Raw genomic sequence first — 27,449 nt, 5'->3', positions numbered from 1 at the left:
ATCCTGAGTGAGGTAAGCCAGACCCAAAAAGAGGAACATGGGATGTTCTCACTCATATTTGGTTTCTAGCCATAAATAAAGGACATTGAACCTATAATTCGGGTTCTTAGAGAAGCTAAATAAGAAGGAGAACCCAAAGAAAATCATATAGGCATCCTCCTGAATATTAAACTTCATCAGGCGATGAAAGGAGACAGAGACAGAGACCCACATTGGAGCACCGGACTGAAATCTCAAGGTCCAAATCAGGAGCAGAAGGAGAGAGAGCACAAGCAAGGAACTCAGGACCGCGAGGGGTGCACCCATACACTGAGACAATGGGGATGTTCTATCAGGAACTCACCAAGGCCAGCTGGCCTGGGTCTGAAAAAGCCTGGGTCAAAACTGGTCTCGCTGAACATAGCGGACAAGGAGGACTACTGAGACCTCAAGAACAATGGCAACGGGTTTTTGATTCTACTGGACCTATTGGTTTCGTGGGAGCCTAGGCAGTTTCGTGGATGCTCACCTTACTAGACCTGGATGGAGGTGGGTGGTCCTTGGACTTCCCACAGGGCAGAGAACCCTGATTGCTTTTTGGGCTGACAAGGGAGGGGGACTTGATTCGGGGAGGGGGAGGGAAAGGGGAGGCGGCGGTGGGGAAGAGACAGAAATCTTTAATAAACAAACAAACAAATAAATAAATAAATAAAAAAGAATAAAAAAAAGAAAGGAGCAAATAGAATACACTGACAGAAAAAATATGGGCATCAAGAAAGGCGAGTGGGACAACTTAAGGTCGATGCACAGCTCACGTGGAGGCTGAACTTGCAGACAAGGCCTTCATCGCTCTGCCTTGACTGCCTCCACTGCAAAATTGAAGGGATAATGTCACTTCTCTCACGGTTTTTGTCAACAGAGACACGATTTTTGCAACTTGCCACATAAAGTGATCTCAACATTGTTACTGCCCACTTCATCAATTTAAACTTAATATTCTAAAAGCAAGAAAGTTTTAAGTATATTAATAACTTAATTATGTGGGTAAATTGATGTTTTAAATTTTTTCTTAAAAATTTCTATAGCTTTACATATTACATGATTAAAATTTATGTTTGCACACATAAAACACATTAGGCAATCATACATGGAATTGTATCTTTATTTCTGACAATATAAATCATACCATTCTGAAAGTCACTACAGTAATATGAGGATGGAGAGTCAGTAGTGGGAAAAGGTATTTCCTAAACTGATCACAGACTATCCTTTATTTCATTTAATAATAATAACAATAATAATAATACCCGCTGAGAAAATCTGATTTAAAATCAGCACACCATGTTTTGAATAAAGAACATCAGTCAGAGTACCCAAAGACAGTTCTAGCAATGGCTCCTATCAAGAATGGTGGGGAGAGCTTAAAGAAGTCTGGTGAAAACTCAATGACATCCTAGTTACCAGACTGCACGCACATATGTACGTGAACACACCACTGAGATCCATGCACATAGATATAACAATTAAAAAGAAATGCTTGGCTGAGGGTCTCTGGGTGACTCCACACTTCTCCTTTTATGCACATATAAGCCTTGAATTTTTAAAATAGGCACTGTATAAATATTACTAATTTTCTCCCAACATGGGGGAAAATGCAACGTCAAGAATTCATTTATTAAATACTTTCAAATAAAGCAATGCCACTTTGTTGATTTTGAAGTAAGAATCCTATGTAAGGAAAGATCCAAAGTGCATCAGCATATACTCAGAAAAACAGTGCAATTATACTAAAAGATGGGTTGAAAAAGATGACAATGAGCCAGAGCTACAGAAATGACATGGTTTTGTCCTAACAGCCAGGGGTTTTAAGTGAATTCTCTTATCATTATACATAACTTAGTCCGAAAGAAAATTAAGTGTAGCTTTGAATAACAGGAATTACCCAAAATAATTGTGAAACCAGCCATGATTAAACTAAGGCAATTTTTGAAGTAGCCAAATCAATCCTTAGATGCTTGAAATGACTATCTGATAGAGTGGAATAAACTGGTTACATGAATGAAGTATACTATTATGTTGAGGATTCCCTTTTTAAAGGACCGTGAAGAATAATTATCTTCTAAAAGGAAAGCCAAAACTAGATACTCGTGACTGAAATCTTAAACCCCACTATGACAAAATGTGAAAGCCTGGCATCCTGGCTCCCATCTGTAATCTCAGCATTTAGTGGGCTGAGGCAGGATTTTTGCTATGGATTTGAGGCTAGCCTGGGTTTCAGTGTGAACTTCTGTCTCAAAAAAAAAAAAAAAAGAAAAAGAAAAAAAGGTAAATGTACACTTCAGTAGTATAGGTTGTATCATTTTTACCAACATTGAGTTCGATAAATATTCAGAAAAAGATAAGCAACATATAACAAAATAAGGCTTTGATAAAATTAATGTAAAATTACTGATATATTGACATATTACATCTACCTCACGTTTAGAGGAATCTATTTTTCCCTTTGTCTTTATCAAAACTAAGGGACATGCCTCAAATAGTTCAGCTTGAATCACTGTAACTGCAATATTTGGAAGATAAATGAGATGCAGATCTGTGTTTACATGATATCAAAACAAGGAATTGGAGCTGGGTAGCTAAAGTACAACTTGGTAATATAGTCGTTGTCTATAGTACTGTGGATTTCCAAACTTCCTCTGCAGCTAGATGTGCACTGTTTCATAGATAGTTATTACACTGCCATCATTGGAAACATGCTTCCAGGAACGGGGGAAATAGCTCTAGAGGATAAAGTGCTGGCTGTGAGAGAATGAGAACTGGAATGGGGATCCCCTGACCCGCGAAAAAGCCCCAGAATGGGGAAGGAGAAACACCTATGGACCTGCAGCTCACTGCCTAATCAACCTAGCCATAAGGGTGAGTTCTAGGATTAGCAGGAGACCCTGTCTCAAAAGCATAAGCTAAAGAGTGACTGAGGACATACCAGAAACAACCTCTGGCTTCCATGTGTACAAAGTTCTGCTTCTGCATGTATGTGCGTGTGTGTGTGAGCATGAACATACACACATATAGAGAGAATGAGAGAAGGAAAAGAGAAAAGCAAAATCCATTCACATACTGCTCAATGACCAACTAAACTGAGATCCATATATCTAATATCTTTGACACTTTTAGAAGTTAGGATCTGGCCAAACATTCCATGAAATATACGTAAGTTCTCTGCACCTCTATGTACTAAACAAAACAGCATTTAATAAGATCGGTTAAGGTTTTGTGATCATGAAACATACATTATATAATAGTTATTTTTAAAAAGGCGAGACCTTCCCATAATAATTAACATGAAACAAATGGAAGTTTCTTTTGTTGCACAGTGAGATAGAGGCTAACTGAGCTGAGAAGAAGGAAACACTGGCTAACAAGGTAAATACATGTAAGAGCAGAGAACACCAAGCTCTTGGCCAGTGGCATCAGGGAAAAGGTCATTGTACACTGGAAGATTCAGAAAGAACCAGGAGTGGGATGAATAATAATACAAATCTTTAAAAGTCATTATGAACAAGTGAAAAAGGTAGAAATAAAAAATAAAGAAGTAAAACACAGAGATGGTGGCCACAGAAGAGAAATTCAAGAAAACAAAGACCAGCATCTCAACGACCCAACTTTCAATTCTTCACTTCGTTTATAGATGGCACAGCACCTGGCCCGTGCACTAGAATGCTGTAGTTTTACTTTTTTGATGAAGATCCCCTACCACACAGGTTTTCAGATTTTTTTCCTATAAAATATGCTTTCCACAATGTTGAATTCTGTAGGCATGAGTCATCTGGTGAATTTACTCACCCATCTACTCTATATTTACAGAAACGGCTAGACATTGCTATCTTGCAAAACAACTAAACCAAATAAAGGTGAATTTTCATGATGACATTAAAATATAACATGGGAACATATCAAGAAATATATTACATAATTTGTGCTAAATAGAAAAACATACAAATGTCTAGTAAGTTAATTTTTCTTAAGAGACTAGGAGGAGGAAATAGGGAGAAGGGCATGCACTATGGTCTACTTGTTTTGAAATGAAAATTGAAATTTATGGCCTGGCAATGCTGAAGAATGCATGGGCAGCCCATATATGGCAGTTTTGTTGAACTTATTCATAATAGGTTTCATGGTCTAATTTGATGAGGACAGCTGACCAGGTCTCTTCCTCAAAAAGGCACCAGATCTCATTACAGATGGTTGTGAACCACTATGTGGTTGCTGGAAATTGAACTCAGGACCTTTGGAAGAACAGGGAGTGCTCTTAACTGCTGAGCCATCTCTAGTTTTCTGAAAAGAAGAAATGTTGTAGAATTTAAGGCCAAAGAAAGGAACTGATGCAGCATGGCGTGTACCCTGGCATTTTCTCACATTTCTCAGTGATAACAGTGTACACTCCATAAACCACCAGGTGAGCATACCTTAAATTTGTGCTTTCTATTTTTCAGATGAATGTTGATTATGGAGCTTTTCAATTAATTATAGTTTGGGGCAGGCTTAGAAACTGTTATGAGAAGGGTGATAACAAATGTAATAACTGTATATGCATCTAAAAGATGTACCACAAACATTTTTGTGGGAAGATGCAGACACCCAGGTGAGAAGGTGCAAGAAGATCATGCTGTGAATGGATGCCATTAGTGAAATCTCATATTAATTAAACTTCAATTAATAGATGATTTAATACTTATTAAATAATACATTTTAAAGTGAATATTTACTTGTAAAGATGCATTATTTTCCCAGACAGGGTTTCTCTGTAGCTTTGGAGCCTGTCCTGCAACTTGCTCTATAGACCAGGCTGGCCTTGAACTCACAGAGATCCCCCAGCCTCTGCCTTCTGCCCGGTTGTGAAGATGTATTTTTAACATGCTAAATGATACACAATATTCTTCCTGAATTGGTTGTGGAAGTAAGTTCTTGACATGGGTTTCAACTCATGTGCTTTAAAACAACACATAAACAAGTTTGAGTATTAAAACAAACCAGTTAATATGCTTTTATTCATTGTGCATTTTTGCTTCTAAAGCCTTCTATTTTCTGAGATCCAGGAAGCTCACAATTTTCCATTTTAATAAGATCTGTATAAATGCATTTAATATTCAAAATCTGACTTGTCAGTCCTAATTAAAGTAAACAAAGTCTTGCAACGAATGAATTTAATTACTTCAAAACTAGTATGTCTAACTAAGATGAAAAGCAAACGAATGCAGTCTAATCTTGGCAAAGAATATTTATGATTATAAGCTTTGTCAATAGCAAAGTGCACCAACTGTTCATCTATCTGACTTCCAGGAGACACATGAATGCTAATCAGTTCATTAGAGGCTTCTAGGTTGCGATATTTAGCGACAGGATATAGTAGCTCTCCTGTCCATGGAGTGTAATTTTACTCATAATGAAAAACTGTTTCCAGAAAAGACTCATCCTTCCTGGTTCTGATTTCCTGCTGGCTGTGTCTTATGAGCTGCACACCTTTCAGGAAATCAACCTCATTCAGTACTTATGCCATATGAACACTGGTGGGGGTAAGTCCTGAGACTGTCTGCTGAGCAGGATTTTACTCCAAGCTTAAAAATGCATGCTAGTTTGAGAAACCAAGCTTCCTAATTAGCCACTCACAGTGCATGACCAAAAGCTACAGGGGAACAAAATCTTTTCTAAGATGCTCTTTTATATCTATGGGGAACAAAAGTGAACAAGTTCAGTTAACAATACTTACGGATTAAAACGAAATAGTCATATGTACATTTGTTAACCATATAATGAATGAGAAATCCAAGAATAATTATAAAAATATAACGACAATATACTTACTTTAAAAAGTATAGACTGTCAGTTGAAAGGGTGGTGCATATCTAAACATCTGAATAATACATAATCTCCAGTATGAAAACAAAAAGAAATCCTTACCAAGTCTAGTAATAGAGATGACCTCCTCAAGAAAAAGCTGGGTAGGACGTAAGATTTGAGAGGAAACAAACACATAATCCTGAACTGATTGCTACTGAGTGCATTTTTATGATATTTCCTGTCAGAGATAGAAAAGGAAGATAAAATTGAACTAATTCACAATTAAGCTGAAAGCACATATAATAAAGTCTATGACAAACCAAATAATAATTTTCTGATTCACTAAATCTCAAGGGGGTTGTAGAAAGAGGAAGTTATTTTATTTCAAGTACATCAGTTTAAAAAATTACGGAAGTCTATTTATAAGTCCTCCTTTTAGAGCTGGGTGTCCTTTCATATACAACTCAGATATCCATATGGGATTTTAATAATGCATTATCACAATATTTCATTAGAATGGAAAAGATAACCATTACTGATTTCATACTGTGGTCTGCAAAGCAACTTAGCATTAGCTTCAGGAAATAAAAAAGTTCATTACTGCAGTTAGTAATTAGAAACTAAACTACAAAGTTACTGATAACAAAGATAAGTGAATACAAAGCAAACTGCAAATCAAATGAGACACAAGCATTACACTATTAATTTATGTACAATGTTTTCAATTTCATTTGGAGTTAGAAGAAAGCACACATAAGCAGCAATTGTATCCAGCTCCTTTCTTTATTTTGGAAGGGCAGAGCATTTCTAAAGGAAATATCACATTCTGTGGAGTCAGAGTTAATTTCTAATGCATATCAGTCCTTGAGCTTGTTAGTCATGCAGGGATTTTATAGAGTGTATCCCTGCTTCCTGAGATAGTTCAAAAGTAGTTAAATCATATTTCACGACATTAGATTCAAACTTTCACGAACTGTTTTAATGTGCTTTATCAGATGGAATAAGACAAACAGAAGGAACAAGATGGAAAAACATTCTATTATTTAAGAAGACAGAAAACAAAAAGTAGAAATCCTTGATGCATTATTCATGAAAAATACACCTTGGCTAATTTACCTGAAAGATAAAGTTAAACCTTTAATAATTTGGCACTATGTAACGTCCTTCAGTTATACAAACATACTTAGAACATTAAAAAAATTGTAAATCCAGTTGACTACAGACTGATTTAGATATCAAAGGATATGGACATCTTTATCACAAACTTGTCATGCAAGTCCTCAGGAGGGGGAAAGGTTTCCAAATCCTTCTCAAGCTGTTGAAGCTGCCTTCCCATCTGCTTCAAACTCTTTTCCAGCATTTCTACAGAGACTAAAAGAGAGCATATTAAATGCCTTGAAAGGACAAAATTACAATATATAAAAGGTAAAACAATCTAGCAACAAAACATTTGTAAAAAAAAAAACCTCATAGTAAGAAAATTCAAAAACATTAAATTCCATTAAATTTAATTTTTAACCTTTAGAATTTTAAATCCAGAAATAAATTAAACCAAATAAGCTTCTACATAAGTCAATGCCACTTAAGAAATAATTGTTTAAAAGTAGACATCTTTACGACTACAAAAAAATTATAATCTAGTCAGATAAGGGGAAAAGGAAGTCCGTCCTTTGAAATGCTGAACTCAAATACCATTGTTACATTTCCAAGATAGCTCGAGAGAATTAGTGAATAGTTGGAAAGGATGTAAGAAAACTTTCTCTAATGGTCAAACTAATCTCTCGTCGGAAAGAAAATGTAGGAGAGGACATTTAAAATGACAAAGACACTCTTTACCAGGACCTAAGCACTACCTATGTTTAACACTGACAGGCTCCATCTTTGAATTAAACCTCCTCTCAGAACACACATAAACAACCCATAGTAACCAAATGTACTAAGACACAGGCAAAATGAACTGACCTTGCAGTAAACAGTAAGCTTTAAAAATTAAATGTTTGTGTCATTTTGAACCTTTGTTTAATAGGGGGTCCAAAGTGTCAGTAAGTATAAATGCTTCTGAACTACCTGTAAATTTTCTGGATATAGTATAGAGAAAATGGTTCCCTATACAGGAAATCAACAACAGTGGGTCTGAGGACACTAGGGGAAAAAGCCATACAAGACAAGTGCTGAAGGAGAACATGGCTGAACTACTAGTGGTGGGGCTGCTAGTGCTTAGGGTGCTGGTTTTTTTTTATTTTTTTTTTTTTTTTTTGTACCAGATATAGACTATACCACTACCAACTATGTCTCTTAATTTTTCACAGCTGGACTTCCCACAATTCAATGTTAGGCTAATATTAATTACAGAAAGTTAGTGGTATATTCAGAATATAGATTCAATCCCATAAGACAATCATTATTTCCGATGCCAAATGCAAGTACAGGCAGTCATCCACACTCCTGAACTGGCTGGAAATTTTAGAACGTTTCCTGGCCCCTTCCCTAAAGGTTCAGAATTCACTATGGTGGCTCATGAACTTGGGAAAGCACAATCCTTATAGTAGTAGTGCCATTAAAATGGCCATGACACAGGGACAGCCTAAGTCAGGAGAAGCCCACTAAAGAGCATAGGAGAACAGGCAGAGATACCTGTCCTTTGGGCCTAGAATCTCCCTTGCCTCTTTCTTTCAATTTTTTATCAGAGTGTCATTACACGGCAATGGTAACTAAATCACTGGCCATTAATAACTAACCCAAGCTCCACAGCCTCTTCTTTCTTCCAAGTATTCATCCTCCACTCACATATTTAATACATCAGAACACGAGTCCCAACCAGTACAGTACAGTATATTGGGGATTGATTTTCTGTGATGTGGAGCAACTTCTCTTATGTTCTATTTCAACATCAGTAAAAACAGAATATCTCACCTCAAATTTTAACTCACTGACATTTCATAGAGATCAATTCTTTTAAAATAGGTTGAAGCCCTTTAGGTATTATATATTCCTTATTTGTAGAAGCGAATAAGAAATTATAAAACTTAAAGTTTGAAATAAGTGATACCAACATTTATAAAACATTAAGAAATTCATGGTGTTCACCACGATCATTATATTACAGGACAGCAGGACATTGAGACATCAGTCTAAAGAAAGTCACCGTGTTCCAGGGCACAATGTCAGAGATGCTTATGGGCACATTTAAGTCCAACAGCAAGAATAAGTAAGCTATCTTTTTAAATGGTGCTCGTGTGGCTACTCTACAAAGAGCAATCCCACTAAGCCTTTTCTTCTGCTTCATCTGCACTCTCTGATTACATTACTTGTATGCTGTGGTTAAGTGAATTTAAATGTAATTGACCAACCTTTCAACGCTAGCTTTTAAGTAAAGACCAAAGCACATTTGGAAAAGAAAAAGGAGTGTGTAAATTCCAGGCTGATAACATCCAATCTAATGGTTGGAGCCATCCGACGGGTAACACTAAAGAATAATGTAAGAATCCCGACTCTCTGACATTTAAAAAAATAAAAAATAAAAAAACCAGTTCCTACATTTCTATAAATAGATGCTTTGTTCTTTAAACAAAATTTTACTCATGTCAGTGATTGCTTTTTATGCGTAATTTTAAATAGTTAGGGAAGTTTTCAACTATACACTCTCAAGGATGCATGAATTTACAGGTATGTTAAAGAGTAAGGATCTTAGGGGTATTGGGTCATATAGTTCTTCTTAGAAAAGGGAAATAGAACAGATAGTCATGGGTGGACAGGGTGGCTACAGAGCAAGGATCAAGTAGAGTGCAGGGAAGTTAAAGAGGAATGAGAGGGAGATAAGAGGGGGGTGAAGGAGGGAAAATGGGGAGAGACAGTGAAATTTAATGGTCAATTACAGGGTAGTATGAAAACCTAGTTCAGTAGAAAACGTTGAAATATAAACATAGATGAAGGAAATCTAAATGAAATCTCCATATAATGGGGGAGAGAGTTCCAACTAGCCATACTCTATAATCAAATGAAGCTTTCAGTACCTGGATAGTTTTATATCTAATTGAATTATTGGCCAAAGGGGTCCCATTGGAACCCCCCAAAAGCCACGACTACTGGTTGTTCACCACAAATGGGTAGTAATACCCCACTGCTGAAAACATACAATTCACTGAGCATGGAAATGTTAAGTCGGTGCCTATACAGTATTCTTACCTCTGTATGAGAAGTGAGCACACTACGAAAGGAGAAACAGAAGCGCCAACCCAGCCACAGACCCTTTCATCTACAATAGTATCCTGTCTGTAAGATATGATAGCACGAAGGTGGCACAAGGTAACCAATGACTGATGTGACTTAAGATCCACAACGTGGAACCCATACCCGACACTGCTTGTGTGACCAAGAACCTGAGACTAGACGGCCCGGAGACACATGATAAAACCAAATACTGCTCTTCTTATTAAAAAAAAAAAAGGAAGAAAAGTAGAATAAAACAAGTCTTAATGACATTCTGTTATACTCCTGAGCTAGCCAAGGGATGCACACATGTCATCTCCTTTCTGTGCTTTATGTTCTGCACTCACACCTAAAATGGAAATTTCAGTACAAGGACCTTTGTGCTCACAGCTCTCCAGGACCCCATATGGGACTGTGACAAAAGCTTTGATCAATGGTGGCACACTCATTCTAGTTTTCCTTGTCAGAGGCTCACCGGAAAGCCTTGTCCTTACCAAGGCAAGTATCTAGTACAGTGTCTACTGGGAAGTGAGAGTTCATTCTTTACAGGCTCAAAACATCAACAAGGATTGCTAGGTACTAATTCATTTATTCATTAAGTGTATAGAAAGAACTGTGAATGCTATTTGCTGAGATTACACCGATATTTATAGACACACTTATAGAAGAAATATGTCTCACTAGTGACTGATCAATTTAAATGTACAATAAAGATAAAGCCTTCTGAGTAAAGAGAGGAGGGTTGCATATATTACTTTTTTACGTGTGTCAGGTTAGTCATGCATTCGGTAATATCACATATGAATGTGAGTCAATATCATTTCTCATGTTTCTATTGGATGTGCTGATATCATATAGTAACTCACATTTTATGGCACACCTTAATAACTCTAGGTTGACAAATTAGTTTTGCATGTAATCTATAGTAGCAGTTTAATAAAAATAACTAACACTTTAGAAAAATTAATTCTACATGGTTGAAGAGTTGCTGGGACTCAGTGTTTTCTTTAAAAAGTATTTAGTGGTATAACTGCTTTTTCAAAAATTAATTTGGGGTCAAACTTCAAAATGTAAATTTGAAGAAAATTTTTTCAGGTTAAAGCAGGAGTAAATCTGTGACCTATTTTCCAAGTTCCATATGGGAATGCTTGGCTATCCAACTGCTTATGCATTTACCTGTACACTTAGGACTAGTGTAACTGCTGCATGGAGACTTTTCAACTGTATGAAAGTTCATGCACAAACATACACACAGACACATACAAACACACCCACACACAAATACACACCCTCATACTCACACAGACACAAATATACAGGTCTAGCTGGGCAGTGGTGGCGCACGCCTTTAATCCCAGCACTTGGGAGGCAGAGGCAGGCGGATCTCTGTGAGTTCTAGACCAGCCTGGTCTACAAGAGCTAGTTCCAGGACAGGCTCCAAAACCACAGAGAAACCCTGTCTCGAAAAAACCAAAAAACAAACAAACAAACAAACAAAAAAAACAAATATACAGGTCTAAAAAAAATCTTTGGTTATACATATTCAAGCAGCCCAGTGGAAAATTCTTAAAACAGAGATGACCATACAAATTAAAACTCTAAGCTATCCACACAGACTTTTACTTGCCTATTAATGTTTGCAAAGCTAGGTGTGTATCAGACAATTTTGTTGAATGATAAAAGCATCAATTGTGATGAACACAGAACATTTAAATAGTTTACTAGGTTCTGTAGCAGATTTATAAGCATTTATACACTGTTGTCTACATTGTATAAGTAAGCATTTTGGGACTCAAAAGCAAGGCGCTAATTAGTTTAGTCTTGAAGAGAAAACAAAATGACCTCAAAGGCTCATGTGTGGAATCTCTGGGCCCTGGCTGGGGGTGTTATTGAGAGGTATGTGGATCATAAGAGTATTAATCTCGTCAACAGATTAACACACTGGTGAATTCATAGATCAGTTGATTATTAAGAAATAGGGCCCAAATTATAGACTCACTGACCTTTATTTATCTCTAGAAACCAATTATGAGTGAGTACATCCCATGTTCATCTTTTTGGGTCTGGGTTACCTCACTCAGGATAGTGTGTTCTATTTCCATCCATTTGCATGCAAAATTCGAGAAGTCATTGTTTTTTACCGCTGAGTAGTATTCTAATGTGTATATATTCCACACTTTCTTCATCCATTCTTCCATTGAAGGACATCTAGGTTGTTTCCAAGTTCTGGCTATTACAAATAATGCTGCTATGAACATAGTTGAACAAATGCCCCTGTCATATGATCGGGCATCTCTTGGGTATATTCCAAAGAGTGGCATTGCTGGGTCCAGGGGTAGGTTGATCCCGAATTTCCTGAGAAACCGCCACACTGCTTTCCAAAGTGGTTGCACAAGTTTGCATTCCCACCAGCAATGGATGAGGGTACCCCTTTCTCCACAACCTCTCCAGCAAAGGATATCATTGGTGTTTTTGATTTTAGCCATTCTGACAGGTGTAAGATGATATCTCAAAGTTGTTTTGATTTGCATTTCCCTGATCGCTAAGGAGGTTGAGCATAACCTTAAGTGTCTTTTAGCCATTTGAATTTCTTCTGTTGAGAATTCTCTGTTCAGGTCAGTGCCCCATTTTTTAATTGGGTTAATTAGCATTTTAACGTCTAGTTTCTTGAGTTCTTTATATATTTTGGAGATCAGACCTTTGTCTGTTGCGGGGGTGGTGAAGATCTTCTCCCAGTCAGTGGGTTGCCTTTTTGTCTTAGTGACAGTGTCCTTTGCTTTGCAGAAGCTTCTCAGTTTCAGTAGGTCCCATTTATTTAAAAAAAAAAAAAAAAAAAAAAGAAAGAAAGAAATAGGGCCCATTTGGAGGAGGCAGGTTACTATAGATGGCCTATCTTTGAATGGTGCATCTTGTACTAAGCCTCTTTCTCTATCTCTGCTACCTGAATGCCATGACATAATCAACTTCCTTAGCAAAACACTCCAATAACCTTGCCTTCAGCCCAAAAAAAGAAGCCAGGAGACTATAGGACTGGAACTTCAGAAATCGGAAAATCCTGCAAGTAGCCACTTCTAAAATGCAGCTAGCAAAAATAAAACTATCGACCTCCCCCTGGCTGGATATTTCAGGTTATTTTGTCGAAGCAACCCTACCTGAGTCAAAGGCTTACCTCTAGCAAGCTGGCATTTGAAACCCAGTCACCTAACTTCAGTGGTAATGATTGAAAGAGCAGCTTCGCCCACATTACAATGCCTCCAATATCTAAACTAATGGTGACTTTTTGTTTGTTTTACCGTCTAAAATGGTTAGCTATTGTGCCTGTAAATATCAAAGTCCTTAAATTCTGAGGAATATATGAATTTTAACTCTTTTTGTATTTGGATATTATAACAGAAAACAGGGAATTTTACAAGTTTATCAGCAGCAGTGACCCTTAAAAATAAAACCAGGTCAGTTTACAGTTTCTTGACAAGTGAGTTCCAGATATAACTACTAGGGTGATTTCTCTTAACTGCTTCATCATCCTCAGAGATGCTGACGTGCCTCCATGAAGTCAGGAGAGTGGTTATAAAGACAACTGGAGCTGGTTGAATAGTGTCCACAGAAATGCACATTGTCCCGGTATCTCAGAAGGTGAGCTTCATGGAAAAATGAAGTAATTCCGTACAAAGTTACCTAGTGACTGAAGATTCCAAGCTGAGGATTAGCTACTCAGAAACAAGAAAAGGCAGCAACAAGGATAAAAGCAGAGCATGCAGTGACATGTCTACAAACCAGGGATCACTGAGGACTGCCAGCAGCCGCAAAAAGACAGGAGAAAGCATGAGCTGGTTTCCCCTTGTCCCTTTCCAGGAAAATGGACTGTAGCAACTACCCTTACTTGGGATTTATATCTTGTAAATATGGGGGAGAATAAATTTGTTATTTATAAGCATTTAGCTATGGTGAACAGTTATGGTAACTCAGGGAAATTAATAAAAACATCAACTCAAGATTTGCAAATTCTCCAAACACAGATGGGCTTCTGAGGAACAGGTACGAATTTTGCCAGTGGCAACTTATCAATTCTAGGCGTCTTCTATTCAGCCCCTGATGTTACACATTACTTTGCCACCCAAGAGACACAGGTGACTGCCATAAATGTTTGTTCTATCCACAGTAGAAGTTTCTTTGTAAAATACAGATTTGCCATAGTAAGTTATTCTTTTGATTGCCCTATTTTGACATCTTTCATCTTCCTTGTTGGTAATTTCACATCCCATGCTGCAAACATAGGAGCAGTAAATAGTGCCTCACCGCCAGCAGCTTGAAGAAAGCTCTGACAATGAGGGCTGCTGAGAAGCCAAGGACAATGCCACTGGGTTTTGATCCTACTTCATGTTCTGGCTTTGTGGGAGCCTAGCCAGTTTGGATGTCCACCTTCCTAGACCAAGATGGAGCGGGGAGGACTTTGGACTTTCCACAGGGCAGGGAACCCTGACTGCCCCTCAGACTGGAGAGGGAGGGGGAGAGGAGTGGAGGGGAGGGGGAGAGGAGAGGGAGGAGGGGGGAAAAGGGAGACAGGGAGGGAAATGGGAGGCGGGGAGGAGGCGGAAATCTTTTTTTTTTTCAATAAAAAAATTATATTTAAAAAAAAAAAGAAAGCTCTGAGACCTTGGCTGCCATTACAGATACTGCTCTGTCATTTGATCTTAGCTGTGGCTTATAGGTGACACTGACAGAACTCCTCTTGAAGCTACTTCAGATCTCTTGCTGGCCAAAAATCTGCACACACTGTAAACTGTTAGTTTCTTGGGAAGATTAATGCTGTATTGATGCTACTTTCAGTCTGTTAACCTCCAAAAAGATGTAGAGGTCTTCGTGATGTAGTTTTCTTCTTCATCATCATCTATCAACCCAAGCAGCAGCGGATTCGGGAAATGTTCCTAGCTCAGTATCTCAAAAAGCAATCTTTAGCTCCAAATAGTTCCTGCATGACCAGTGTTATTCAATGTCACACTGCAGCATCTTCAATCCTTCCCATGATATTGGCCGTACGGCTTTTGTTCCATCTGGCTGCTATCCATGCAGTTTATATTTGCCCTATGAAATGATTACCCTAAGAACTCATATCCAAGTTTCTATATAGTTAAAGCTATATAGATTCTCTGTGAAATCTGTGGGCAGGAATTAGATATATGGCCCATTATCAATACACAGGCCTTGTAATACAATGTAAATGCCTGGCTTTATGATGTTTTAATTTTATGAACACATTTTTTGGTAGAGTACCCTGATCAAAAATCCAATGATTAACTTGGAAATAAATGATCAAATTATATACTGTTGTGTTATTTTTAGATTTTTAAAACACATTTATTGTAAAATTTACTAGATCACATTATGTTTAGCTAGCATAATAGCTAAAACACTAAAAGCAAATTATATTTTGAAAGTAAATTTACCTTTACAATATCTAGCTTTATTAATATACTCAGATACACTCATTAGATGTGTATAAAATCCTAGGGGTCCCAGGATACCTTTATGGACACAGCTTTTATCTGTTGATCTATCTGTAGAAACAGAGATAACAGCTCAGAAGTGATCTATATCTCCCTTTTGGTTTCTTTCAACAGATAATTCAGAGTATTCCCAACTGTCATCAATTACTTGCTTTAATTAAAATCACAAGTGTTATATCAGCAAGCAGAAATAAATAGAAAAGAAATATATATCCAAATACAGTGAGTAAAATAAAAATACAAAAACAAACTTGACATACTTCATCAAAAATGAAAGCAAGCTAAAAGAAAACCAAAGAGATCCCAATCAGTCTCCTCCACATTAAATGTATGTTAGTGTTCATAAATATATTTATTTGGAATCTTTTCATATTTCACTGTGTATCTATTCATTTAAATATCAAGTCTAGTAAAAAAATCAAGGATTATTTGCAGTTTTTTACAAGCGTGATAACTGATAGTATGTAGCGGGACTTCTCCATCATAAAATGTTTACTAGAGAGCTCTGAATATTTGTAACTGCTTTCAGACAACTGTGTCCTATGGGCAAAAATCTCCAAACAAAGAAACAATAAGACTCCTTGAGTAGAGTAGCTATCACAACAATATACCAGTTAGCTAACATTTTGCTATTGCCTCATAGTTCTAGAACACATTCATGTGGTCATAGCCTTGTTTCTCTAAAGCCATTGACCTCAGCCCGCAGGGGGCCATCTAGTATGTCAATATGGGTGATCTTTTGTGCAGAGTGCTGCCAGGGCGATAGTAAACTAACTTTCCCTATTCTTATGGGGCAGAAGTTGGCTTATACCAAGGTACAGTAAGCATAGCACAATTTTCATTTTAATTAAAGAAATCACATACCCCAAAACAGTCAAGCTCAGAACCACTAGATCAGAGTCAACATGATTCAGGCTTTAAAAGCTCAAGTAGTTTCCCGCTGTGTCACTGACAATGCCATAAAACCAGTATCTCTTCTCATGACGTTCTAAAATTGAACCATGCTTAATATGTTCAACATAAATGAACAGAATTGCTTATTGAGTAAATTCACCTTTGTATAGATAGAAATGTATAAAATAAATGTATGTCATCAAAGTCTAATACTGTACAATATGAAACATCAATGAGTTATGTATGTCACTCCAAATATAAAGTTCCAATCCATAAATCACCTCTAAAACTTACTCTTTTCAATGAACAGTGTTAGCTGAGTGGTTAACTCTGCTCTGGGGTGATAGAAAATGACACTGACCTAATTATTAATACATAATATCACAAAGTGTATCTGCCTTCTGACAAAATTTGTCATTTTGGGGAGGTAACAACTCAACGTTCATGTATGTCTTTAGACATATGCCGTATGCTGGCTACAGAAGATGGATGTGAAATTTTCAGACACGATGCGGTTTCCAGGTGGCAGCCACCTGGAAATTAAGTGTTGTAAGTGCTCACAGTAGGTGAATAAAAGATAAACATTTGGTATTTAGTAAGGCATTTATCATAAAATGTTGGAAATGCATGAGGAACCAGAGAGTAGGAGATATATTTAGCAGACAACAGTTTGGGTCAGATGGAGGAATTACTTGTTAGAAGCAGACTGATAGAGGCTTAGAAGCAGAAAGTATATTAAATAAGATGAAAAGAAATCAAATATGACACATCAAGGAATCCTTTTAAGTGGTAAGAATACAGGCAAAGAAAAAATTAGAAGTGTGACTTCCATGAACCCACTTGATAATATACAGAAGGCTACTTCATCTGAGAATAGAGCTTCAATGAGTAAATTCCATTCTCAAAAACCCAGGGACAGTCTGGAGTAGAGTAGTTTTAAGGATTCCTGGGACATTTATGAAATTATCCTTAAGGGAAAAGTCAAATGTTCACATACTATTGTGAGCTTCCAAAAAGAGCCACCAAAGAGAGCATGTCATTAACTATAAGGTGGCTAATGAAGAGAAGTCTAGACAAACACTCCAGGCCTTACCTCTCACGGGTTCAACAGGCCAAACTGTATGCACTGAATTGCTGAAGGCCATAAAGAAAACAACAAATAAGGGGGGACACGTCCAAAGAAAGTGAACCAAAAGTGCTCTCAAGCAAACGATTTGGGAGGAGACATTAAAAGCGGCATGCCCTATCATGGCCCACTATGATCGTCACATGTGTTTGAGATTCAGAAGAGAACAGTAAAAGTTGTGGCAGGCACAAATGTAAGCAGAGATTTAAAGTCTAAAAAGTAAATTTGTAAGTCACTGCAAATGATGGCTTTTATGTCCTTGGGGATGGCAGAGATAACCTCAGGAGAAGTTTCTGTGAGGGGAGAAACACAGGAGCTCAATATATAGAGAGATCTCAAAGAAAAGGAAGGAAAACAATTTACAGGTGAGGGAGAAGACTGGTGGGGTCCACATCAGCCTGTTTTACATAGGCTGCACTGCAAGAAGATGGAGGACGTACACTGCACCAATGACATAACACAGTTTTGATACAGTCATCACTAAGCACAGCCTTTCTGAATGAATGAATGAACCAGGATGTCATTTGTATAAGTGAGAGTTGGCAAGGAAGAAATGGACCACTATATAAGACAGTTATGAAGGCCCTCAAAAAGGGCTGACCAACATAATGTTATAGACTAACCACATTTTTTTTTTAATCTTACTAGTTTTAACCATGTGTATGTGTGTGACAGTGTGGGTATGTGCCTGTGTAGGCCGGATGAGAGCAAGAGCTCCACTGAAGTTGGATTTACAGGGCTTTAGCTGCCCAGGGGAAGAGGATGTAACCAGTAAACCATCTTCCTAGCCTCACCTGAGTTCCAATTTAACCTTTCTTCCCAAGAAACAAACAAAAGTTCTGTTACTTTCTGCACGTTAATAATTATTCCAATTTTACAGATTTCTAGTAGGTAGTAAACAAAACCTTCAAAGGCTAAATTAATTTTAATTATGTAGACAAGAAAAAAATGTATCCAACCCTTAGAATTCCACAAAAGAAAGAAAATCTACCATGGTATACAAAAATACAATAATGAACCAAAATATTTTCAGTGAAACACAACAGAAAAGCCATAAGCCATTATTTCTTAGAAAAGAAGCATCCTAATGAAGTAGATTTTTGAAAATTGTCAGTCGGGTAAGCTCATTAGTTGCACTGAAAGTCCCCCTGCTGATCTAGGAGTACCTAATGACCAGGATTTGTTATGGCTCAAAAACAAAGGTACTTTTTAAATCAAGTGATAGCTCACTGAGGATGTTTCAAAAGTGGAAACTTTAAATGATGATACGTAAGAACACTCAATTCTCCAAAGCATACACAGACTTATTTCATCTAAAACATTACCTTTACTCCTCTAATATTTCCTTCATTATTTGGATCATATAATGAAAAGGAAATTATGCTTAACAATCATCTATACTATTAAAAAGCATTATTCCAAACATGAAGTTTGCTGCTCCCAGTGAAACATATTAGCAGTATCTGCTGACCCTTGCACACACATGCCTTTGCTGTAACAGATGGAAACCAAATGCCCCAAGGCCCCTGAATGCCCCCTGGAACACCAAGAAGGAAAACAAACAGAACAAGCAGATTACTAGCTTAGAACTCTGCAAGTCTTAATGCAAACTAAATAGATTTTAAAAGAACAGAATGTCAGAATATTTACATAGAATTAAAAGTATAATTAAATGAGTCAAAATAGGTGGTATTCAAAAACTTAATTTATACTCAAAAACTGCTAGAAAGAAAATGGTAAGTTTTTAAGGTACAAAGTGAATCAGTCCTAGTTCACATTTGTAGTCCTAGCATCCCAGAAGGTAAAGTAGCAAAACTGCTTCAAGATGCAGACCAAGTTGGGAAGCAAAGTTCTTTCGAAGACAATCTGGGCTATGTCGGCAGACCTTATTTCAACTTCCTATGGCCTCTAAGAAGCATTTAATAAGAATTATGAAGCGAGGAAATGGATACAATCTTGTAGTCTCTGCACTGTGGATGCAGAGATAAGGGGATTATACTGGGCATAACTATTAGTGAATAAATAAATTTGCAACTACTTAAGGGAATGGTGACCAGTAAAATATTCCAACTCATTGTCTAAAGGTACTAGCACAGATTCTTCTTATCTGCACAATCATCTTTACAACAGTAAAAGAACCCAACTGTATTTCAAGGGCTTTTGTGCCACTTCTAGACACTAATGTGCTACTTACACATGTAATGTTCGTTCATCAAGACTCCGAATTTCAAGTTCACATATTTTGACATTAGCAAAAATATTCCAAAATATCAAAAAAAAATCTCACCTTAAGAAAACCACTTTAACAAAAGAGATAATATGTGCAGATACAAAGCATTATTTTCTCTTAGAACTGAAGACCAGAACAAAGACATATATAGTTCTAAATCAAACCACAAACCTCTACTAGCTTTGTCTAAGTGTGCCAAATCGTCAACAAAGTGCAGGATGTCCGGGTGCTTTTCTTCACATACATCCACCAGGAAATGAAGGAGTGTTGTTTTCTGATCTGCCGATTTTATGTCCTTTAGCTAAATGAATGAGAAGGGGAAAAAACACAAAGTATTTTAATAATTAATTAAGTCATGTAACACACTGCTCTAGATCAGAAGTTGGTTGGAAAACTTATTTCAGTTCTGCAAGTATTTGAATATTTTTAAAAATTTTTTATTTAAAAGTATTTTTTTTCATTTTACATACTGACCAGTTTCCCCTCCCTTAAACTGAATACCTTTTATTTGATATTGTTTTAAAACTATTAACATTTGTAATAAAGGAGAAATAACTTCAAAGCAATCTAGTATGCAACTGTTTGTGGGGGAAAAATGAAATGTCTAGGAAAATAGAATAACCTATATACCTAGATAACAGTTGAACCTGAAATAATGTGGGTGGTTCATGTTTATAGTTTGGCATGCATTCAGACTGCCTACTACACACTGTAGGAGTTTAAGGTAGATACAATGACAAAGTAGTGTTTCTTTAAAGGCCGTTTCATTTTTTGAAAAAGAAAAACAGTGTACTTGCCTTGGTGTGACAGATACTATAGTAAAAACAGTTCACAATGAATATCTCGGAGGCTTTGACAGCTGAGAGGAACCATTGAAAACCAGTAGCTGAATAGGCTTAGGAAAGAGCATGAGAAAATCCCCAAGAACAGGCAGAGGGGGCAGCATCTTTAAAGCACTTCCAAGGAATGGACTTGCCTGTCCCCCATGGGTTGAATTCTAGAAGCTTGATCTTCAGGTTGTGATGCGAATGCGGGGGGGGGGGGTGCTGAGGTGGTGGTGAATCAGTAAACCTCAGACATTTCTCCTGTGACCCCTCGCTACTTCTCACATGATGACAACCCTGAGCATAACTAGGCTGCAAGCACACGTGCCCACACATGCCCTAGGATTGCTATCTGCCAAGATGCAATCTAGCACATAGAAGACTTTCAAGAACTGAGCCCAGGCAGAAAAATGACCTAGAACCTCCAAATTCTGAGATAAAACCCGTTTGGAAAAACTGTACTAGAAAATACAGCAACACAAAGCTGATAAATACAAGGAAAACGTGGAGTGGGTTAAGTAACAGCAAATTAAAAATGTATATGTGTTGGAGGATGCAAGTAGGGTCAATGGAAAGATATAAATCTGGAAAATCACAGAAAATAAAAAAAAATATGCCACATAATGGAAATAACCTGTCCTTAAGAAATGAAAGTTATAAAACTAGAGAGAGATGATCACATAAACTCTTAGACCCTTCCCTGTAGTGATAGGATAAAGGAATAGAGCGAAGGAAACAACAGAACTACAGAGGCTAACAGTAAGAGAAGTGGCAGTAATCCAGGCAGGCAAACAGGAGAGCCTGCACTGAGGATGGAGCTGGCTGGGGACTAGACAGGGTGGGCTGGTAATTCAGGTGACACTGCTCATGGAGATAGGACAGAAGTAGACAGAGAAGAAAATGCTTCAGTTTTGGGCAAAAAGAATTAGAAAATTTAAGTAATATGCAAATCGCAGTGTCCTGAAGTGGTGGCCACGACATAAAGAGTGCCTCTGAATCTACTGGTTTGCTTTCGTGGAAACCTTTGAGTTGTTGTTCCTGTTTGCACTTAGGAAATTTTAAGACAACAGTTATGCAGTATTCATATTTAGGTTCTCATGTTACACACATACAAATGTATATAAACAATGAAATAAATAAATGAAATCCTCCCTAAGAACAAACTTTCAGTTGATACTATCCTTGTGGAGAAGACTGTCAGATCTTGTAAGAACACACTGGTCTTGGAAAAATTTGTGAGCTTCTTGCTTCCAAAATTGTACAAGATATACAGAATGAGGGAAAAGCAGAGAAAATGGAAAATAGTAACAGGCACAGGGCGGAATTGACAAGGCTTGGCAATCCGTGCTGAAAGGAGCAAAGATTTCAATCAGGAATTAGAAGTGATCTAGCCCAGGCTTTGTTCAGGGATTGGGTCTCTGAACTTTTGGCAAGGAGACTGGCATTAAGACCAAGTAAAATGATGCTCTGACATGGAACGCTAGCACTGAGCTCTCATTCAAAAAGGATGCATATGTAAAGAACACATCGACCAAAAAACCACTCCTCTCATGTTAGAAAAGAAAGGAATACAGACCTGGAGATCGTAGTCTAAGGTGTGAGGTCAATGCTGCTTCTTTTCCAACAATTCACCACTTTACAAGGTGTGTGTGTGTGTGTGTGTGTGTGTGTGTGTTCCCTCAGGTCTCTCTCTTTTTTTCCATTATGGTTTGTCTGACTTTTGTTTGCTCATTAGTTTGTTTTCTAAATATAGAAAGCACAGAGAGTTGGGTGGATATGGAGATGAGAGGATCTGAGAGGATTTGGGTGGAAGGGAAATCATGATAAGAATATATTATACAAAAATTATTTTCATTAAAAATAAAGAAAAAAAACAAAAATATTCAGGAGTAGTCACTAGTAGTAGCTACAGTGGGCAGTGGAAGATACAGGATCAGTGTCAGCACAGATGAGAAAATGTAGTACTAGGTTAGTCATCTGACAGTCTGACATGGATACACATATGGAAGACTCAGAGGCTATACTGGCTTACTGAAAATACACTTCAAACAGTAGAGTCTTTGCTTAGTATATTCACAGTCCTGAGTTCTGACTTCAGTATGCTAATGTATACAAACACAGATAGACACACAGAAATGCACATATACACATACCACACCACCAAAACCTTAGAATGTTCCAACAGACATCTACCTGTTACTTAATACCTTCGGTAATGCACAGAGACTTTATACCATCTAGAAGAGAATTTCAGAAGTACTCTTTAAAGGCTCAATTATGACACAATCGTCACTAACATATGTGAGTGACCTCCTAATGGGAAGCATGCCCTTAAGTTAGCAGCTCAGTGCAAGTTATTAGACCTTAGTTTGCACACAGGGAACATTAAAATATGGAACAAAACATAAAAAGGGAACTCTAAACTCATGCTCCATTCCATACTCAGTAAACATAAGAATGGGTTGCAAGTATATCTAGAAAAACAACAAGATTAAAACAAAACAAGTAGAATACAAATAAAGAGATCCAAATATATTCAGTTTAAAAGTTATGTTTGCATGCGTGGGTCAGTTTCAGTTTGTAGACACAAGCCACAAACAATAATCTAATTTGTAACTTACTTATACCTCTATTCCATTCACACAGTCATCTCAGAAGTGAAAGCCAGCTCAGACAGTAAGCTTTCCCCTATGCGTGTGCTGCATTAAAACATTGCTCAATTTAAAAAATAAAACATTGTAGTAGCTAAGTTCCCCTATTTTTCATATTTTACTACTTGGGCATATTGTTCCTACACTGAACTCTGAGTCACCTACTATGGTAAGTGCCCGTCCTTCCATTCTATACACCTTTCATGAGAAACCAAGTGACATCCTGTGTGGAAAGCTGAGTAGGACAAAACATAATTGACTTCTATAATATGCAGACACTTAATACAGTTTTTCAAAATTCTTATGATGCAATCATCCAGTAACTACTAGGATTAATATCTTAAGAAATTTGTCATGAAACCAAAATCCACTGGATCAATCTCCACATTTACTGATGAGTGGTAAGAATAAAGATTTGGGGTTCTATGATACAATATAGGTTGTAGCATCTTCAAATCAAATAAATCCAAAGTATTTAGGTCTAACATTGCTTGTTTAGTGGTATAGAAAGGTCCTTCTGTATTTGTGTTGCTTTCATTGGTTGGATAAAGAAACTGGCTTGGCCTTTTGATAGGGCGGCCCTTAGGTGGACAGTGTAGACAGAACAGAATGCTGGGAAGAAAAGTGTGGCAAACGCCATGAATCTCCGACCTGAGACGGATGTAGGTTAGAATCTTGCCAGTAAGCCACAGTCACGTGGTGATACACAGATTTAATAGAAATGGGTTAAACAAGATGTGAGAGTTAGCCAATAAGAGGCTAGAGCTAATGGGCCAGGCAGTAATTTAATTTCTGTGTGGTTATTTTGGGGGTTAAGCTAGCTGGGCAGGACGGAATAAAAGGACCCACTCATCCTACAACTGTTTGCTGACAATATAAAGGTAACACACTGAGGAAAGGTGACACTTTCAGAGGCCACTGGATAAAAATAAAGTGAATATCAAGCTATATCAAATATTATTCAGTGGCAATCTAATATTAGACAGCAGAGCTAATGAATGCTAAGGAAGAACCCAAGCCAACCATCTCTCTTGAGCTGGGATTCAATTATTTTGAGAATTACAAAAAAAGAATCACTGAAAACTTCCAAGTGGATTTGAAACAAGCTTAGTAAATGAAAGGTCCACCTAGGAAGCTTCTGGTGACTATCTAGGGCTATCACGGTGTCCTTCCTGCCAAAATGATTGTTCTCTCTCATGAATCATGGGAAAGAACGAATTGTAAAGTGAAGCCTTAAAAAAAATCACAAAAGAATAATAAAATGCATTTAGTAAGTGCGTGTGTGTGAGAGAGAGGGGGGGGATTTAAATTTTTGACAAACATTAACTATAAAAGGTGCATTCTGTTTTTAGCAACCACTTTGTAATCAGTGATTGAGTTAGAAGTAAAATTGAGAGACAGTGTTAATTTTGAAATGAAAAATAACTTAAGCACCCTTTGTAATGGTAGTTATTAGAAAGAAAATGAAATGAAATTTCATTCGGGATAATGTTCATATTAAAAATGGTTTATTTAAATCTTAACAGACATTTCTTGACAGGATTTCCTTCTGCATGATTGTCAAGAGACTTATCTGACAGATAGTAATCATCATTGCTAAACAGAATTCCTTATTCATGGATTGTTTCTTTAATGTACATTTAATGTGGCATAGATGTCAAATAAACAAAAAGATGGATGGAGTTTCGCTAACCACTCTGTTCATTCCAGACAAAATAATGTTAAAAGCAGACCCGGTAATAAATCATGGCCTGCTTGTCAATCTGCAGTAGGACTCACTTGCCGTGCCAATGCAAGGTTTTGGAACATTTTAAAGGTGTTCGACACAAATTTGGATGACATTTAAAGAATATTCTATTGTTTAAGTCACAAGGAAAGAAACTAAAATCAAAATGAAGCATTTTATTATGGAGTTTCAGAATCCAGAAAACTCCAGCCCCTTACTTGCTAAACAAACTTTGCATATAAAGCATGTGACACCAAGCTCCTCTGCTAATGCTGCTAATCTGTCAGTGTGCATCACAACCAGGGTGTCTGCACAGTATACAGACCATGGAGAGCGCCTGAAAACACAACCCAACCATAGATCGGCACAATGAGCAAACGCCCTAGAAGACTGCAATGTGAATGCTGAGGACAATAGCATGAGTTAGCGTTTGTCAGTTATGCTGAGGCATGAAAAACCGAATAATATGCCATATATCAGTCCGGTAAAACAAGCACCCACCAGCCTCAGGAAGGAGACCGCATTATAGCCATTATTTATGGGAAAGAAACAAGTTCAGAGAGATCAAGTGCCTTAGGCAAATCATACCTTCTGCCTAGAGACCATGGCTAGAATGTAAGCCCATTTCAATCTCAGTCATGGTAAAATACGATGATTCCAACAAATGCTTAAAACTACAGTGGATGAAAGCAGTAGTAAACCAACAAAAGAACATTAAATGTAACTGATAAGTTTCGATGTCTTTTAGCTCCCAATTCTAGCCCCCAGAGCTCCAGTAGCAGACACCCTTCCCTAAGTCATTTCTAGCTACAAGAATATGTTCTTATTTCAATGGCTTTATGCCTAAAATAAAAAATTCACCTCACATACAATTAATAAAAAACCCTAATGCTTATATATTTCTAATAGACAATTTGCCAATACAAATCAAGAGTCAACATGGGAGGGAAAATGATGAATAAATTTTAAGTAGACATATACAAGTTTATTTTAATTTCATATTCTATCTCATGACTTTATAGAAAAAGTTTGTTGTGTATGAACAAAACAGTATCACTAAAAATTAAAAATTAAAAGCTATCTTCCAATGGAAGATAACTGAGCAAAGAGAATATCACATTCCTCAGGAAGCTCGAAAACTCAAGGACTAGAACATGTCCAGTGGTGAACTAATATATTATTGTGCAACAATGATATTTTTCTGATGTAATACATAATATATAGATACATAAATTACTGTGATAAGGGAGTTTTCTTGTTAAATATGTTTTCTTCAATATAAAGGGTGAAAGTATCCTTACTGGGTAAATTAGAAAATAAAAAAAATTATTGGAGTCTAAATTTTTTTTAAAAAAAGCTACTTCTTAAATTGTTTAAAAGCATCAATCTTTTAATCTATAACAATAAATACTAATAAATTAAATGCTTATGGAGTAGTCAATAATCAATACAAAGAGAACAAGAAAATTAATTTTAAATTAAAGTCAGCTTTAAGGTTTTAGTTAATAGATAAGTTTTCAATTTAAGTGATAAGCAGTAAAACAGTTTCCACATACGTAGATTCTAATAGCATTTTCCATAAACATGTTACACTGTTATAAATGATGTGCCACTATTTACATACTATTGCTAACTAGTTCATACTTACAATATCCATGTCCTTTATGTTCTCTAATTCTGCATTTCTACAAACATATTTTATAACCACCAATACAATATCTCAGAAATAATAGTTTTTTTCACTATAAAAATGTGTGTTCATCCCTTTCTTCTTCCTTTTCCTCAGAAGTTCTGCAACCATTGACCTTTCTACCATTCAGATAAATTTTACCTTTTACAGAATGCAACACGCAGGCACATATAGCATGAAGATCTCTCAGACCGATTTCTTTCATTTGTTAATGCTTATCATCACTTAAGAAATAACTGCTATTGAGTACTGCAAACACTTCACAGCCCAGGTAGTCCAGTTGGTCAATTCAGTCACCTACTCAGGACATATCATTTCCTGCCATGTTCAGAGAATTATAAACAACACTTCTGCAAGCCTTTGTATGTAGGTTTTAATGTAGGCATGTTTTCAACTCATCTGGGTAAACACATGACTGTAATTACTAGCTGATTGGTAAAGTAAACATGTATTATATAGTACATATAGCCGGGCAGTAGTGGTACACACATTTAATCCCAGTGCACTGGGAGACAAAGGCATATGCAGGCCTATCTCTAAGTTCACGACCAGTCTGGTCTACAGAGGGAGTTCCAGGACAGAAGGGCTATAAGGAGAAAAGTCTGTCAGGAAGGGAAGAGGGCAGGAAGATGAAGGGAGAGAGAGGGAGGAAACACACACACACACACACACACACACCTCACACACGCGCACACACACACACAGAGTTTCAGATCCGGACTCCAACTCCCAGCCTGCCAAGCGCTGACCCCTCCCACATGGTATTTAGGGTCGCCCT

The 27,449-nt window shown here is 37.1% G+C and overlaps 1 protein-coding gene across 1 annotated transcript in view; it reads right to left on the bottom strand.

The window, feature by feature from the left end:
- The window catches only part of Diaph3 (diaphanous related formin 3), a 444,266-nt gene that overhangs the window by 166,788 nt on the left and 250,029 nt on the right, over positions 1-27,449 (bottom strand). Inside the window, exons 21-22 of the mRNA XM_050159516.1 lie at positions 19,952-20,081; positions 7,065-7,188 (exon numbers count right to left, since the gene is read on the bottom strand). Coding sequence (XP_050015473.1) covers positions 7,065-7,188; positions 19,952-20,081 — 254 coding nt within the window. The remainder of the gene's footprint in view (positions 1-7,064; positions 7,189-19,951; positions 20,082-27,449) is intronic.

The sequence above is a fragment of the Alexandromys fortis genome, unplaced genomic scaffold, assembly GCF_014885135.2.
Source record: "Alexandromys fortis isolate MF-2015 unplaced genomic scaffold, M_Fortis_MF-2015_v1.1 scaffold_113, whole genome shotgun sequence".
In the NCBI taxonomy this organism is placed as follows: Eukaryota; Metazoa; Chordata; class Mammalia; order Rodentia; family Cricetidae; genus Alexandromys; species Alexandromys fortis.
Note: the sequence above shows the minus strand (reverse complement) of the source record. Positions and strands in the feature narration are given on the sequence as shown.